Source organism: Myripristis murdjan, chromosome 7 (assembly GCF_902150065.1).
Source record: "Myripristis murdjan chromosome 7, fMyrMur1.1, whole genome shotgun sequence".
Taxonomy (NCBI): Eukaryota; Metazoa; Chordata; class Actinopteri; order Holocentriformes; family Holocentridae; genus Myripristis; species Myripristis murdjan.
In genome coordinates this window covers 18,764,928-18,778,006 of record NC_043986.1, presented here as the reverse complement: position 1 = coordinate 18,778,006, position 13,079 = coordinate 18,764,928, and the positions used below count along the sequence as shown (strand labels likewise).

At 42.9% G+C, this 13,079-nt stretch overlaps 2 protein-coding genes across 3 annotated transcripts; one reads left to right on the top strand and one right to left on the bottom strand.

Annotated features, from left to right (window-relative positions):
* Positions 1 to 297: 297 nt before the first annotated feature.
* Positions 298 to 4,710, bottom strand: LOC115362609 (receptor-type tyrosine-protein phosphatase V-like). Its single transcript, XM_030056588.1, has 11 exons — positions 4,613 to 4,710; positions 3,854 to 4,004; positions 3,579 to 3,660; positions 3,373 to 3,463; positions 3,182 to 3,258; positions 2,763 to 2,897; positions 1,905 to 2,030; positions 1,641 to 1,801; positions 1,355 to 1,490; positions 631 to 701; positions 298 to 520 (listed from the first exon to the last, which is right to left on the bottom strand). The coding sequence occupies exons 2-11, from the start codon at positions 3,856 to 3,858 to the stop codon at positions 298 to 300; spliced, it is 1,107 nt and encodes a 368-aa protein (XP_029912448.1). The 5' UTR covers positions 3,859 to 4,004; positions 4,613 to 4,710.
* A 1,513-nt stretch (positions 4,711 to 6,223) lies between these two features.
* Positions 6,224 to 13,048, top strand: LOC115362582 (putative uncharacterized protein DDB_G0271982). Of its 2 annotated transcripts, none has more exons than XM_030056554.1 (7): positions 6,224 to 6,735; positions 7,356 to 7,436; positions 7,578 to 7,681; positions 8,178 to 8,455; positions 9,968 to 10,029; positions 11,175 to 11,330; positions 12,348 to 13,048. In XM_030056554.1, exons 1-7 carry the CDS (start codon positions 6,697 to 6,699, stop codon positions 12,531 to 12,533), a joined length of 906 nt encoding a protein of 301 aa, XP_029912414.1. In that variant the 5' UTR covers positions 6,224 to 6,696; the 3' UTR covers positions 12,534 to 13,048. The 2 variants fall into 2 exon arrangements, with proteins under 2 accessions (XP_029912414.1, XP_029912413.1); XM_030056553.1 differs by having other exon boundaries at positions 6,226 to 6,735; positions 8,169 to 8,455.
* Positions 13,049 to 13,079: the final 31 nt, after the last annotated feature.

The window sequence follows — 13,079 nt, the reverse complement described above, 5'->3', positions numbered from 1 at the left end:
TTCATCTACCTGATTGTCAGCGTTTTAGCATTAGTAAACCAGCATGGAGGAACAGGTTTGACCCGAATGGCAGGTTGTCTGTAATTTTTGCCCTCGGGTAATAATATGTAGAGCTGCAGCTGTGCCCTCTTCAGTCACCTTTTAAGGACTTGTTGCCCCTAAGCATTGTTCCTGCCTACTGGGCGTGTCCTGCACTGGCACATATTTCTGCACTCAAGTCTTTATCCTTCCGTCTCAGGTGTGAGGACATTTTGGATGAGTAATTGTTCCTTGGAAGCTGCGGGTGTGTCTGCATGTTCAGGTGTGTGAGTTAGAGTTGAACTGCATTGAAGAAGGCAGGAACCTCCTCAGTAAGTTCCCGGGGTGAAGCACATGTTGCGTGGTGCTCTGTGCTTGGTTTGAGTGAGGCTTCTGTCGTCGATGCTGATGTCTCCTCCCTCCGTCTCCCTGTGCCGAGGCGCTGTGCGGTCTCTCCTGCATCTGGCCAGCATTAGAACTGGCACCCTGACTCTGTGTGCCGCTGAGAGCGAGATGAGACACCCAATTAAGATGCAATCATAAACTACAGTGACTAGTGTTCCTGTACTGAAATCAATCTCTGTGTGCTGGTGCATGTTAATGTGTTCTCACCGTGCAGGGTATCCCCCGGTTCCTCTGCCGAGCCAGTGCAGCAGACATTGATGAATAAATACATACTGCTCCTGTGTACACACACATTTGGAATGAGAAGATGAGAAGATAATTAGGATGCCTGATCTTGCATTTTGCATATATTATTAGGGCACACTGACTTTATGAGTTAGGCGCAGACAGATTTATGATGCCGGCGGAGGAGTAAAGGATTACTGGAATGAATTACAGTTATGTAAGAACACAAAACTTGGTAACTGTAAGTCATTCCACTCTCAAAACAATAATTTGATTACACTTCCAGTATGTGTACAAACAAAGTGATAACTTAGATTTGACAAGTTCATGTGGGTATTCATGTGGCTAAATTGTCCTTAAACTGGAAAACTGAGCATTTAATTGAATGTTGTATACATTTTAGAGGCAAAAAACCAAAAACATTTTGTTAAATAATTAGGTTGAGTTAACTGAGTTAAGGCAATCCAAAGAAGCACGCTAATAATTACATTGCAAATCTGAGTGAATGTTCAGGGTATGCCATTTAATACTTTTTTCATGGCACTGAGTACTCAAGCAAAGGTACTCAGGGAGAGTCCTTCCATCATAACTGGCATTTAAAGGAAATTTAAATGGGATATTCCTGCTTCTTTATCGGACATTTATGTCTCCAGGACTGGAAAATGTTTAATGGCGCTGCCCAGACAGGTGTCAGCTGTGGACTGACCAGATTCTGGACCATCCACATTCGGTGTCGGCGTAGATCCTCCACGGCACCACGGATATCAGGTGGGACGCCCCTCACACTCAGCTGCATCAGCCACAACAACGTTACAAATGCCCCCGACCGCCCGACTCCCGCACTGTAATACATAAAAAGATGAATGATTTTACACGTTCACATCTGATGAACTCTATGAACTCTTTGTAGGATTATGGAGATGACTGCTGACAAGGCTGCCACATAAGTCCTGGGTTCCTTGCAAGAGAGGGTGATGGGTCAGAGGTCAGACCTGCAGTGCACCACAGCTGGCCCAAGGCATGGAATAGCATCCAGATGTTGCCTCACATGCTCGGTGAATGCGCAGAGGGACGATGGCTCTTTTGGCACACCCCGGTCAGGCCAGGAAGGATAGTAATAGTGTGTGACCGTCTTCTCTGTTGCAGAGCCTCTCTGAAGCACAAACATTCACAATGGCACCACAAAGACCTGTCAGTTTATTTTCATCTGGCTTCCGTATTGTAAAATTTAAAAGGTTCTTTGACTGGTTGCTCACCTTTCTGAGGTTAATGGTGCTGATAAAATAATCTGGACCTTGTTTACGACTAAGAGTGGTCACTTGGATCAGTCCATGACACACTGCCCCCCCTCGCTCTAGGGGCCAATACTGATCACACAGCACCTGTGCACATGGAAAACCAAGACATAAAATGTATTTTAGCAATTGCCTTGTTATCTTAATACACATTGTATAGCAAGGGAATTGTTAGGAAATGCACATTGTTGACACAGGAATGTATTTATAATGCATGGACAGGAGAGAGGGGTTACATGGGTCACAATTTTACATCAAAATGTTTTTGCATACCTTGATATCAATATTATTACATTATTGTAGGGAATACTGGGACTATTGGGAACCATTGGCTGTTTAATAAGATATTTACAGATGAAAGTTTTTGAGAAACAGTTATTAATAATGTGGTTATGATGACCAAGTAAAGTAAAGCAGGTAGAGGTAAACAATAGAACAGCTACAACAGTCTAAAGTCAGACAGTTGCATCCTTTTACTATAATGTGGCCTTTAAAACCAGGAAAAGACAGCACATATACCAAAAACCTATATAATACCTAATCTCATATCATGATATTGATATAATATTGATATGCCACCCAACCTTAGTCGTACATGTACAAAAAAGTTAAAGGTTATGGTTGGCTACGGGTTTTCTCTGCTGTCATATGAACAGTTTTCTCCAGCTGGCGATAGGCTGCCCAGATTGTATTGGGCTTCATAACAATGCATATTGGAGCAGCAGGCAGTCGACATACTGTGTTACAGAATCTGCACAACAATTAAACAAAGATTAGCTCACAACAGGCAAACACAGAGACTCAACGTGTGTTTCTTACTATGTTCTTGTGCCTCAGAGCTGTCACCATTACAATTATCCTGACGTTTTGCTCCCACACCATCCTCCAGAAGTCAGCCATGGTGCTGTGCAAAGGACCCTGGGTACAGATGAAGTCCCGTTCTGATGTTCCACCCTGGATCCAGACACACAGTCATTACAGGATTAGACCAGCAGCCATGACAGACAGCCTAAACATGAGGAATGTGCGCAGGTAAACACAGAAGGAGACAATGATCCCAGCTGATAGACAGATAGGAAGAGAGCACAGAAGCAGAATGACAGGTGGGTAACCACAAAGAGAGACAAAGGACGGAGACAGAGCAAGGTATGTGCATGAGGAGGAAGCCAGGCAGGAAAATAATGGACAGTCTTAGTGACTTCACATGACAAAGTTGGAGGAGCAGAATGGTTTCTTACAGGCACAAAATTTGCGTTGATATAATCAGAGTGTGGTTGTGAATCTTGAAGCGACAGCCTCACCCGACAGTGGTCATCTATAAGCAGAGGTGAGCAAGAAATGGATGCGTGGCTTGTATGCTGATCAGCATTCACAGGCAACATTTTTTTTTTTTTTTTTTTTTTTTTACGCAAATAGGTTATGTACTTACATGGCAAAATGTAGGGGTACCTGTTCTTCTCTCTGTTGGCCTCCAGTTCTCCTGCCCTGGCGGAGAGCTCCTTGCCAACATCATTCAGCTCCTTCACACAGCCAAAACAGAGGATCACATCGGCATACATGACAACACCTCGGATTCCCACTTTCCCAAGTTAAACTGAGGCAGGCACACATTTAAACAAGTCACATTTGGATTACCTCAAATTCCTGCTTAAAGCCTCTGTTGTTATTGGCGGCGAGTGACTGACATCGAAGTTGGAATTCATGAAAGATCTCTGCTCTGGAGAAAGTTCGCAACCTGTGAAATATCACTCTGTTATGTTGTAAGGTTATATTGATCCTCTGTTCAGGGGATCTGGCCTGTGAGACTAGCATCCTTCATTCCAGACATCAATGGGACTTTTCAGAGTATGCTTAAAGTTTATTCTCAGGATGCCCCAACCTATCCTGCCAGGACAGCTGTCAGTTCTTACCTCATCTTTCTTGTGCAGTTCTGTGCAGCCTCCTACTTGAAATACAAATCCCACTGGGACAGCGATGGCATGTGGAGCGGCTCTGTGATGAAGTGTGTAATTACAGAAATCCTAGCCAGTCCTTGGATGATGCCATTCTTCAGTGTTGTAGCTGTGACAAAGACACCAAATCCCTTGTTCATAAAGTCATATTTATGAATTCAAAGTAGACATAATTATTCAGAGAAGTACAAAAAAGCACTGGCTGAAAAAGCAAAGGATCTATGTGTCTAGCACGGTCTGGCTTCTGTTTTCCCCTCCCCCGATAGTTAAAAAGGAATTTCACCTCTCTAACTGAGCTCTGTCACACCAGACAAAAAAAAAAAAAACTCTAATTAAAACACAAAAAAATGTACAATGTATGTATGTGAACACAACAGGTACAGCAGTCACAATGCAGTTAAGCTCTCGCGCGCAGAATCGTTTGCCTCTGTTTACGCCTCCGGGCAGGTGAGGTTGGTGTCTTGTCAAACCAAGAACAACAAAAAATATATAAAAATTCCAGCTCAGCTACACTTGTACTTCACTTTCCAAGGCTCCATTTGAACAAAAATGCATACACAACACATACAACGTTTAAGACCAATTCAACACCGTCCTCCCAACACCCGGTAGAGAAACCTGGTCCAACAAGTTCTCAACCCTAAACACGAACAGCAGAGGGAGGGAGAAAACTGACAAGTTACGAGTTAGTTCAGTGTTGTCTTGTTTCAGTGTTACCTCTTCAAAAGCTTCCATGTTGATTGTTTTAAGTCTGTCACGGGCCACAGAGGAAAGGAGCAGGGCCTCACTGCTCCAAGTCATCCTAAAAGTGGTCTGCTTTTAATAATTCTCTCTCTCTCTCTCTCTCTCTCTCTCTCTCTCTCTCTCTCTCTCTCTCTCTCTCTCTCTCTCTCACTCTCCTCCAGGCAGAAAGAAGAGATGGGTGGAGACAGGGGGTGGGGAGAACAACAGTCATCTTTAGGAAGGGAAGGGTGGCCAGCATATAGGTTGGTCTTACTTTTTTCCTTTTTTGTGGCTTAATTGCACAAAATAGCAACATGCCCTTACTTCTCGGAAATCTCCATCTTCGAATTCTTGTCTTTTTGCATTTTCTTTGTGGCACGCAGAGGTTTATTTGGCCTGAGCGTTAACTAAAACCATGTGAAGTTGGGGCCCATGGCTTTGTTTTCCGGTCACAGTCACTCAGTATGAACAAACCTTTAGAGGTTGTTTGTGTCTAGTGTGAGACAGTAAATATATGAGTTTGTTCTAAACCAATGTGTAAATAAGCATTCATTCTATTGTATTGTGTTGAAAAGTGTTGCATGACAGAGCTACAACAATAGCACTTTATTTTATGATCATTTCAATACATTCATAAATTGATAAATTGCATCCATCTAATGCTATACATTAATCGTGAATTTAATTATGAATACTGTTTTTTATGGGGGGTGAGGGATCAAAACTGTTCTACTATTTTACTATTCCACTCACACATAATAGACTAATAAACCACATGAGGCCAGTGTACAAGCACTATAATATGTCTACAATATTCTCACAGTCACAGTGTATTTGTGGTACTAGGTAATGGTAATAGTGAATAAATTCAATTCAGTTCAATACTTTATTGATATTTCAACCATTGCTGATTGGAATATGGTTCAGTGCTGCTCATGAAAACACAGAAACAATTTCAGAAGAAACTACAGGATTTTCTGCATGACATATTCCTATTAAAGCTTGGCTGCATAATTAGTGTAGTACTTGGAAAATAAAGGTTTGCTGTCACCTTCTTTTTGTGAGGCCAAACTGGGATAAAACACCAGTGGAATAATTGTCTTCTTTTCACATAGGCTACAATAAGTTGTGCACTTGGTTTTTTTATGGGACATCCGTGGTTTATAAGTTTATAAGCACACTGTGCATGCAGAGCCAGGGATTCTGGGGGTCTGGAACCACCAAAATGAAAAATGTTTTAATCACACCTTACTATTTAATTTCACTGCCATTTCACCCACCGAGACTGGCACAATGAGAGGAGACATTAAGATATCTGTTTTGGTAATAGGTTTCAATGTCCATACTGTTCTTTGCAGAGAAGTGTGACAGAGTCTACATAACGTGGGATTCATAGGGACAAAAATAACAAAACTCCCTGGTCAAATTGCACAGGGGGGGGGGGGGGGGGGGGGGGGGGGGGGACTTGGGAATTCTTTAACCTGCCCACTAGGTTAGAAAATTTCTCATTTCCACTCCCTGCGAAAGTAAAGGTGCGCCACCAGCTGGTGAAACCACTTTGCCTGAGTGTCGCATGACAAAAGACAGGACAGGTCTGGTGGGAATTAAGCAGGTGTGACTCGGTGGGTGGCGAACGGCAACGAGCACACTGCTTCTAAATGATTTCCCTGCTGTTGTCTCAACAAGCTAATAAGTCATCCATGAGTTTTATGATTAACCATTGTACTGGAGCTGCTCTGATTGGATGGCAGCTTTTCAATAGGAAGTAAAAAAAAAAGGCATGTGAGAAACAGTGTTGCAGCGATATTGCCTTCCGCAATCCCCATAATCCGCAAGTTGTGACTGCCGACACCGTGTTGTTTTTAATGGTGCAGAGCCGATGATAGTGAACTTGCAGGTAAAGTCCGTCATGTCAGGTGACGGACAATGAGGAAGACGGGAGGCAAACAGTTTCACTTTCATCAGATCAGACAATCTTGAGAGGTCCCACACACTTCCTGATCGCCACAACTTTAGTGACAGCAGTGTGAGAGTTGTTCAGAAAGCGCAGACGAGACTGGATGGTGCAACAGTGAGAAATGGATTATGTACGAGCGCAAGAGTCGCCGCAGAGCAAGGTAAAATCACTTCCTGCTGTTTCCCTTGTACCACAGGAGACCCGGGGGCTGAACGGTGCCCTGCGGTAAAAATGGCACGGATAGCCACAGGTAGAATAACCTTCCTGCCCCCTGTGACCAGAAAGCACGTAATGTAGGCCTGTATAAGACTGACCTACATCAACATATGGTGTTTGATTAGTTGGGAAAAAGAGACGACTCATTGCTGGCTCAGTGCCAAGACGGAACGTTATGAAAAAAAAAAAAAGAACCAAAAATCTTATAAAGGATGCAGGAGGATATTTAACAGCAGGAGGAAACTAGGCCTATACCACTATCACAAAAACTATGACTCCCTATTGGAATGATACAGAAATATTATAGTAGAACCATTGGGGATTTAAAAATGCGAAAAAATACAAGAACAATATGGTTGCTGTAAAGTCACTGAGCACCACAGACAGGCTTTAAGATTATTATAATGTCCGTGTGTCTTAACCACATAATCATCTTAAGAAAGCTGCTTTCATAATGCTTCAGTATCCACTTGCATTGTAATATATGATAGGAGGGCTAATTATATAAGACCATATATATATATATATATGACTTATGCAAAACTCAGTGCCGTCTCTGTGTAGGGCTCCGTGTGGCACCGGGAGCACAGTGATGAGTTTGCTGACAACAGGCCAAGTGATGTCTCTCTGAAATCTCCCACTCAGGTAGGCTGCTTCCCCCTCTCCAGCTGCTTCCTCTCTGCAGGGACCACATGCCCCAACATGACCTTTCCACACTGTAAAATTATTTTTTGCTTTCTGTATAAGTGTCACTGTCTCATACTTTGGGTGCTGCCGTTAATTCAGGATGAGACAAGGCCCTTCAGAAGAGTGAGAAGCCCGTCCAGACCGAGGGCGTGGACGTCCAGTTCGTACAAGCCGAGGACAGGAGGAGGATTTTACAGGCCTCGGTGAGAGGAGGCAGCTCTTGTGTTTTGTTTTCCTCCAACAGTTTGTTCCCTTTTCTCCCGTGGAAGGGAATTACACTATCTGTTCTAATTTATCTACAGTAGAGGTGTCACGATACAAGAATTATGCTAGTTGATACCAAAATAAGTGAAATACCACAATTCTTGATACCTGATTTGATACATGATAAAACCAAATCCCATTCAGTACACACCCCTCCCTAAAAACTTGGTATAAACATCAACAAGTAAACAGAAACTTTATGTGTTTCAAGTAATTAACAAATAGGCTAAGGCCATGTGGGATCAGATTGTGCCGATAGTGCCAATAGCCTTTTAATTGCACTAATATTGCTGTCATCTACAAAATTTTGGTGTGAGACTGTGTGTGACTTGGCACTGTGTTGATTCTCATGACATCCCTAATCTATGTAATACTGACAGTGGGAATGAGGATGATCGTTTTGAAAGTTTCCCCTGTATCATGTAGTTTTCCGAGAGATGAGCAGTCCTTCCGGAAACCTGGCGTTGGCCTCCAGCGCTACCACCATCTCAGCCACGGGCCTTACTTCCACCGGAGAGATTACTTGCAGGCTAAAATGAAGCACACTTCACAGAGGGACCGGGAGACGGAGCGGGAGAGAGAAAAGACAAAACAGAGGGACAAGGAGAGAGAGAGAGAGAGGGAGAAGGAGCAAGACTGGGAGCAGAAGAGTGAGCAGAGGAGTGAGCAGAGACAGGGCACTGAGACAAGCTCACCTCCAAAAGAAAGCGCCGGTGAGTTTACCTCTCTAACAAACGGCTGCAAAAACAACACACAGAGACACGCGCCTCATTTCGGCTATACCTGGAGGCTGCGTGTTCACATTTCCCCGTGGTATCAGGTGCATCAGGAACAAAATGAATTTCACAGCTGCAAGTAATGTTATGAGCAATACCACAGAAAGCACTACACACACATGCAGGCATGATTGTGCAAACGCAAGAGCAAACATAGGCTCACCCACACATACATGTATGTATGTATTTATATAAGCATATACAGTGAATTTATGTACAGTGCTGTATATTTGTGCACTTTATGGAGTGACCATTGGGTGGCACTGTAGACAAGCAGTGGCACTTCTCCATTTCCATGACGACTTTGCATTACAAATATTTATAAGGGTTTTTTTTTTTTTTTTTCCCACCACAGAATGTGATGGTAGGTAGTCAGATTCAGGTTGCAACAACCGATGTTACATAATCTTGATTACAAAGAAGCTTTAGCCTAGAATTAACAGATGAATTATGTCATCGGATGATTAACAGTTTCCCAGTGAAGCGATTACACTCATACCATCACATATTCTTCAACACATCTCATGGACTCTGTGCACTTATGTCATATATGGGAGATACAGTAGATACCTGATTATTATCTAATCATCTGCCAGTGCAAGATCTGTTATTATGAATAAAGAATAACAATTTAGATTCAGAGGATAAGTAGTAACAGAATAATGTAGAGGTCTGTTGTGTGTTTTTGTTGGAGTTGTTTGGTTTGGTGAGGTTAATGTTTCAGATTGTTACTGATCCTCTGGTGCTGTGGTATCGCATTTTTATCGACTGTAGAATTGGTGTTTTTTTTTTTTTCCCTTTCTTTTAATTTCTCTCTCTCACTCTGCCACTGTATCTATGCGCAGACTGCAGCACTGTGGAGGTGTATGTGTGTGTGTTTATGTGTGTGTGTGTGTGTGTGTGAGAGAGAGAGAGAGATAGAGAGGGAGAAAGAGAGAGAGAGAGATGGGAACAGGTTTCTTTGTGTGCCTGAGTGATGGTGCGATGATGGTGACTCATTGCTGGTGTGTGCGTGTGTATGCGTGTGTGTGTGTGTGTGTGTGTGTGTGTGTGTGTGAGAGAGAGAGAGAGAGAGGGAGAGGGAGAGAGAGGGCAGGCAGCCAGCAGTATATAATGAGCCGTAACAAAGCTATTGCCTCACACAGGAACACTGCAGTTCAACGTTGCGAGGCAGATTTCTCAAATCACACCCAGCGGATTCTGCTTAAAGAAACATTAATTTTAGCCCCCACTGCTTGCAGACAATAAAACTCCCCTTCTGATGGCAGATTGAACAGAGAGAACGAGATTAGGAGACTTGAAACAGAACAGAAAGCTATGTGTATGGCGTCGAAAAAGAAGACCCCTCTAATGTGTCAGAGCCGCCTGGGTTTAGATAGGTTGCATTAATTCTCTGTGTGTGCCGTGTGTTGTGTTTTATTGATCTCATGTGGTTTGTCTGTTTCCCAGCTACTTGGGGACCTTTGTTCCCCAGGTCTATTTCCAGCAGAGACAAGGAGAAGCAGTTCACTGTGAGTTCACAAGCCACAAACCTGCTCTGCTTTTCCATTTCTTTGACATTTCTCTTATGTCCAAGAGTATGATAGAAGCTCAGCCGTCACTTAAAAACACATGATCAAAACGCTGGTTTTCATTTTGTCCCACAAGACCAATTTAAACCATGACAAAAACTCACATGGCAGTTCTCTTTGTTGATTGTTTTTATTGAGATATGACATGTAAACACAGCTTTTTCAACATGAACCGATGGGTAGGCAATTTTAAAAATGTAACAAGAAATTTGCCTGCAGTAAAACATTTTCTGTGATGTGGACCTTGATACAATGTCATGGAAAAGGGGGCACAACACCAAAAACAAACTCAAAACAAACAAGAATATAGTCTTTTGAGATTTTGAAATTGTGTTGGTCAATATTTTATCTAAGAAGTATTAATTTCACCTCCCGCAGTTGATCTGTCCACTCAGGCCATTTAGTGAATACCAAGATTACAGCTGCAGTCGAAAATTTTGAAATTGAAAGTCAGGATGATTTTCTTGGCCGACCTAGACTCAGCAAGGTGAGGAGCAGAGCAGGACATGATTATCTCATGCAGCCCTGCGAGTGTGATGAATCATGTATGGCTGCGGCTGCTTTTTAACATTGGAGTCACAGTGCAGAGAGGAAGAAGAATCAGAGCCTGCTTTCTGATTTGTCTGATTCTATGGATCAATACTCAAATCAGAATTATGTTAGGACTGCTTCTGGAATTGCTCATAAATCGAGCCTGTGGCAAACAGTATTTGTGTAAATGTAGATGAATTGCCACATGTAATACTATAATTAATATAGTAACCTAACCAAGACATTATCATGAATGCAGCATCTGTTTTTTTTTTTTTTAGAAATCAAAGTTTTACCTTTTCATTATACTAAATATTCCTGCATGTCTGTGTTGTTTTACAGGTGTTGGGGATGAATAAATATATAGGTACACCTTCAAAATTTATAAATCCTTAGCCTTAGTGTTAGAAGCATGCTCTTAGATAGCTGCCATGTGGAATTACAGTGTAGTCATTTGACGACTGCTTGCCTATTCTGGTCATATGTCATCATGTTTTTGGCTGACTGTTTTAATTGCCGCATTTTCCCCTTCTCTTGTCTCGCCGTTTGCACAGGTTTCTCAGGAGAGTGAAAGAAACCAAAGCAGAGAGCGAGATCACAAAGGAGGCAAAGGCAAAGAACGAAGTCGAGACAGAGAGCTCTCTTCAACTGTAAGCCAGGCAGCAGCACGAAACAGAGCCATCCAGCAGAAGAGGAGAGAGATAGAGGAGGTAGAAGAGTGCCATCACACACATAACAGCACACACACTTTGGGAAGGGGGATAGATACAAACAGATAGGGAGAGATAAAAGATCTGAGAGAGAGAGAAAAATAGAGGGAGGAGGGAAAAGCTTGGAAAGCACCGGGAGAAAGAGATGAGAGGGGGAGAGAGAGATTTGCTTTGTGTAGTCTAAACAGTATTTTTGAAATACCGAGCCTGAGGCAGCTTCAGTGCATTGTTATTGTCTTGGCTTTGTTGTTGAGTCCAGCGAAGAAGCTCTCATTCATCACCCGACTGGACCGATGGGGATAGATTATTAATTTCAAATCGAGCAAAACCTTGAAGTGTTTCGAGGCTGTTTATGCTGCCTCACCTGCATCGCACAGCGGCGCTGGGACACATTGACTCAAACACACGTGCTTTAATGCTGTCTTCAATGTGACAGCACATCACATGAAGCTCTGCTCATAGACACAGTGTGTATGTGTGTGTGTGTGTGTATGTGTGTGTGTGTGTATGTGAGAGAGGGAGACAGGGTGAGAGAGTGAGAGTGAGAGAGAGAGAGAGTGAGTGTGCGCTTCCACCCACTTGACTGAAGAGATGGCCTCTTGCTTTTCATATCTCCATGGTTACGGGAGAAGGTAGGCTTTGCAAGAAAGCAGTCTGGCAACAGGTAGCTGATGCAAAGTTGTGCACAAAAATTCACACATATACACACAGCCACACACAAGATACTTGTGTGAACAGTTGCCTGCTTATGAGTGTATCCCTGGATTGTTCATCTATTCAGTGGTAACGGTGTACACATGACGAGACTTCTCGTTAGTGTTTACTTGTTTGTTATACTCTCTTCTCCTCCTCTTCCCCCATTTGTTTTATCCTCATCTTAATTTTCCATTTCCACCAGCTCTTTCTCTCTCCTTTTGTCCCTCCCCTTCTACTCAAATTCTCCTGGAACCTCAGTTTAACAGGCTATATAACCATGAATGTGTGCGTGTGTGTGTGTGTGTGTGTGTGTGTTTCCAGGTGTATCATCAGGACTGCGAAACGTTCAGTGTGGTGGCGAGGATGCTAATAGCCAAGGATCCCTCGCTTGAGAGTCCCATCCAGTCCTCTCTGCAGCAGAACCTCAGGGAAATAGGCCTGCGCTGTGTGGAGGCCATGGAGAAATTTATCGAGGAGTATGACTCCAGGGAACCCTCGACGCACTAATCAAACATACGCACAACACACACCTCTCATCTTTCCTGCCTGCCGTCTTTAGCATACATACCCCTGGTAAATGTTGACACTCTTCTTTCAGGTGGTTGAACGGCGCCTGTGTGTGTGTGTGTGTGTGTGTGTGTGTTTGTTTGGTATGCCAGCGGCTGTAATGAGCTCGTTTGTCCTTGTCTGCTGCCTGGTCAAAGTCACTCTTGGTGTTAAGCCGTCTGGTGGCTCTGCTTCGACCTGCATGTTTTGCGTGACCACTGCTGAAATGTGAATCCTCAATTTTCATAATGAGTATTCTGCATTCCTTTTGATGTTGAGACTGTGATGATTATAAGAAAAAAAAAACTGTGGATATATTAATCAGAGGCGTCTTGAAGTGTAAGAAGCAAAAAAGGGCTTTTTTGATGTTTACATGACTGATGTTCATAATTTATCGTTATCACTCACTGGCCACTTTTTCTAAATCTTTTCTAAATCTGCTTATATTCATGGTACATTAAATATGAGATGATTAACAGTTTGCCCAGTGACTTATTTATAGATGAA

What these genes read in the sequence shown, in the direction of transcription:
- LOC115362609 (XM_030056588.1), bottom strand. An exon ending in GCTTTAAGCAGGAATTTGAG is followed by an intron (nt 3,464 to 3,578) that starts GTAATCCAAATG and finishes GGCTGTGTGAAG; the next exon opens with GAGCTGAATGATGTTGGCAA. An exon ending in GCACCATTAACCTCAGAAAG is followed by an intron (nt 1,802 to 1,904) that starts GTGAGCAACCAG and finishes TTTGTGCTTCAG; the next exon opens with AGAGGCTCTGCAACAGAGAA.
- LOC115362582 (XM_030056553.1), top strand. Translation starts at nt 6,697, where the DNA reads ATGGATTATGTACGAGCGCAAGAGTCGCCGCAGAGCAAG. An exon ending in AAGAGTCGCCGCAGAGCAAG is followed by an intron (nt 6,736 to 7,355) that starts GTAAAATCACTT and finishes GTCTCTGTGTAG; the next exon opens with GGCTCCGTGTGGCACCGGGA. An exon ending in GGAGGATTTTACAGGCCTCG is followed by an intron (nt 7,682 to 8,168) that starts GTGAGAGGAGGC and finishes TGTATCATGTAG; the next exon opens with TTTTCCGAGAGATGAGCAGT.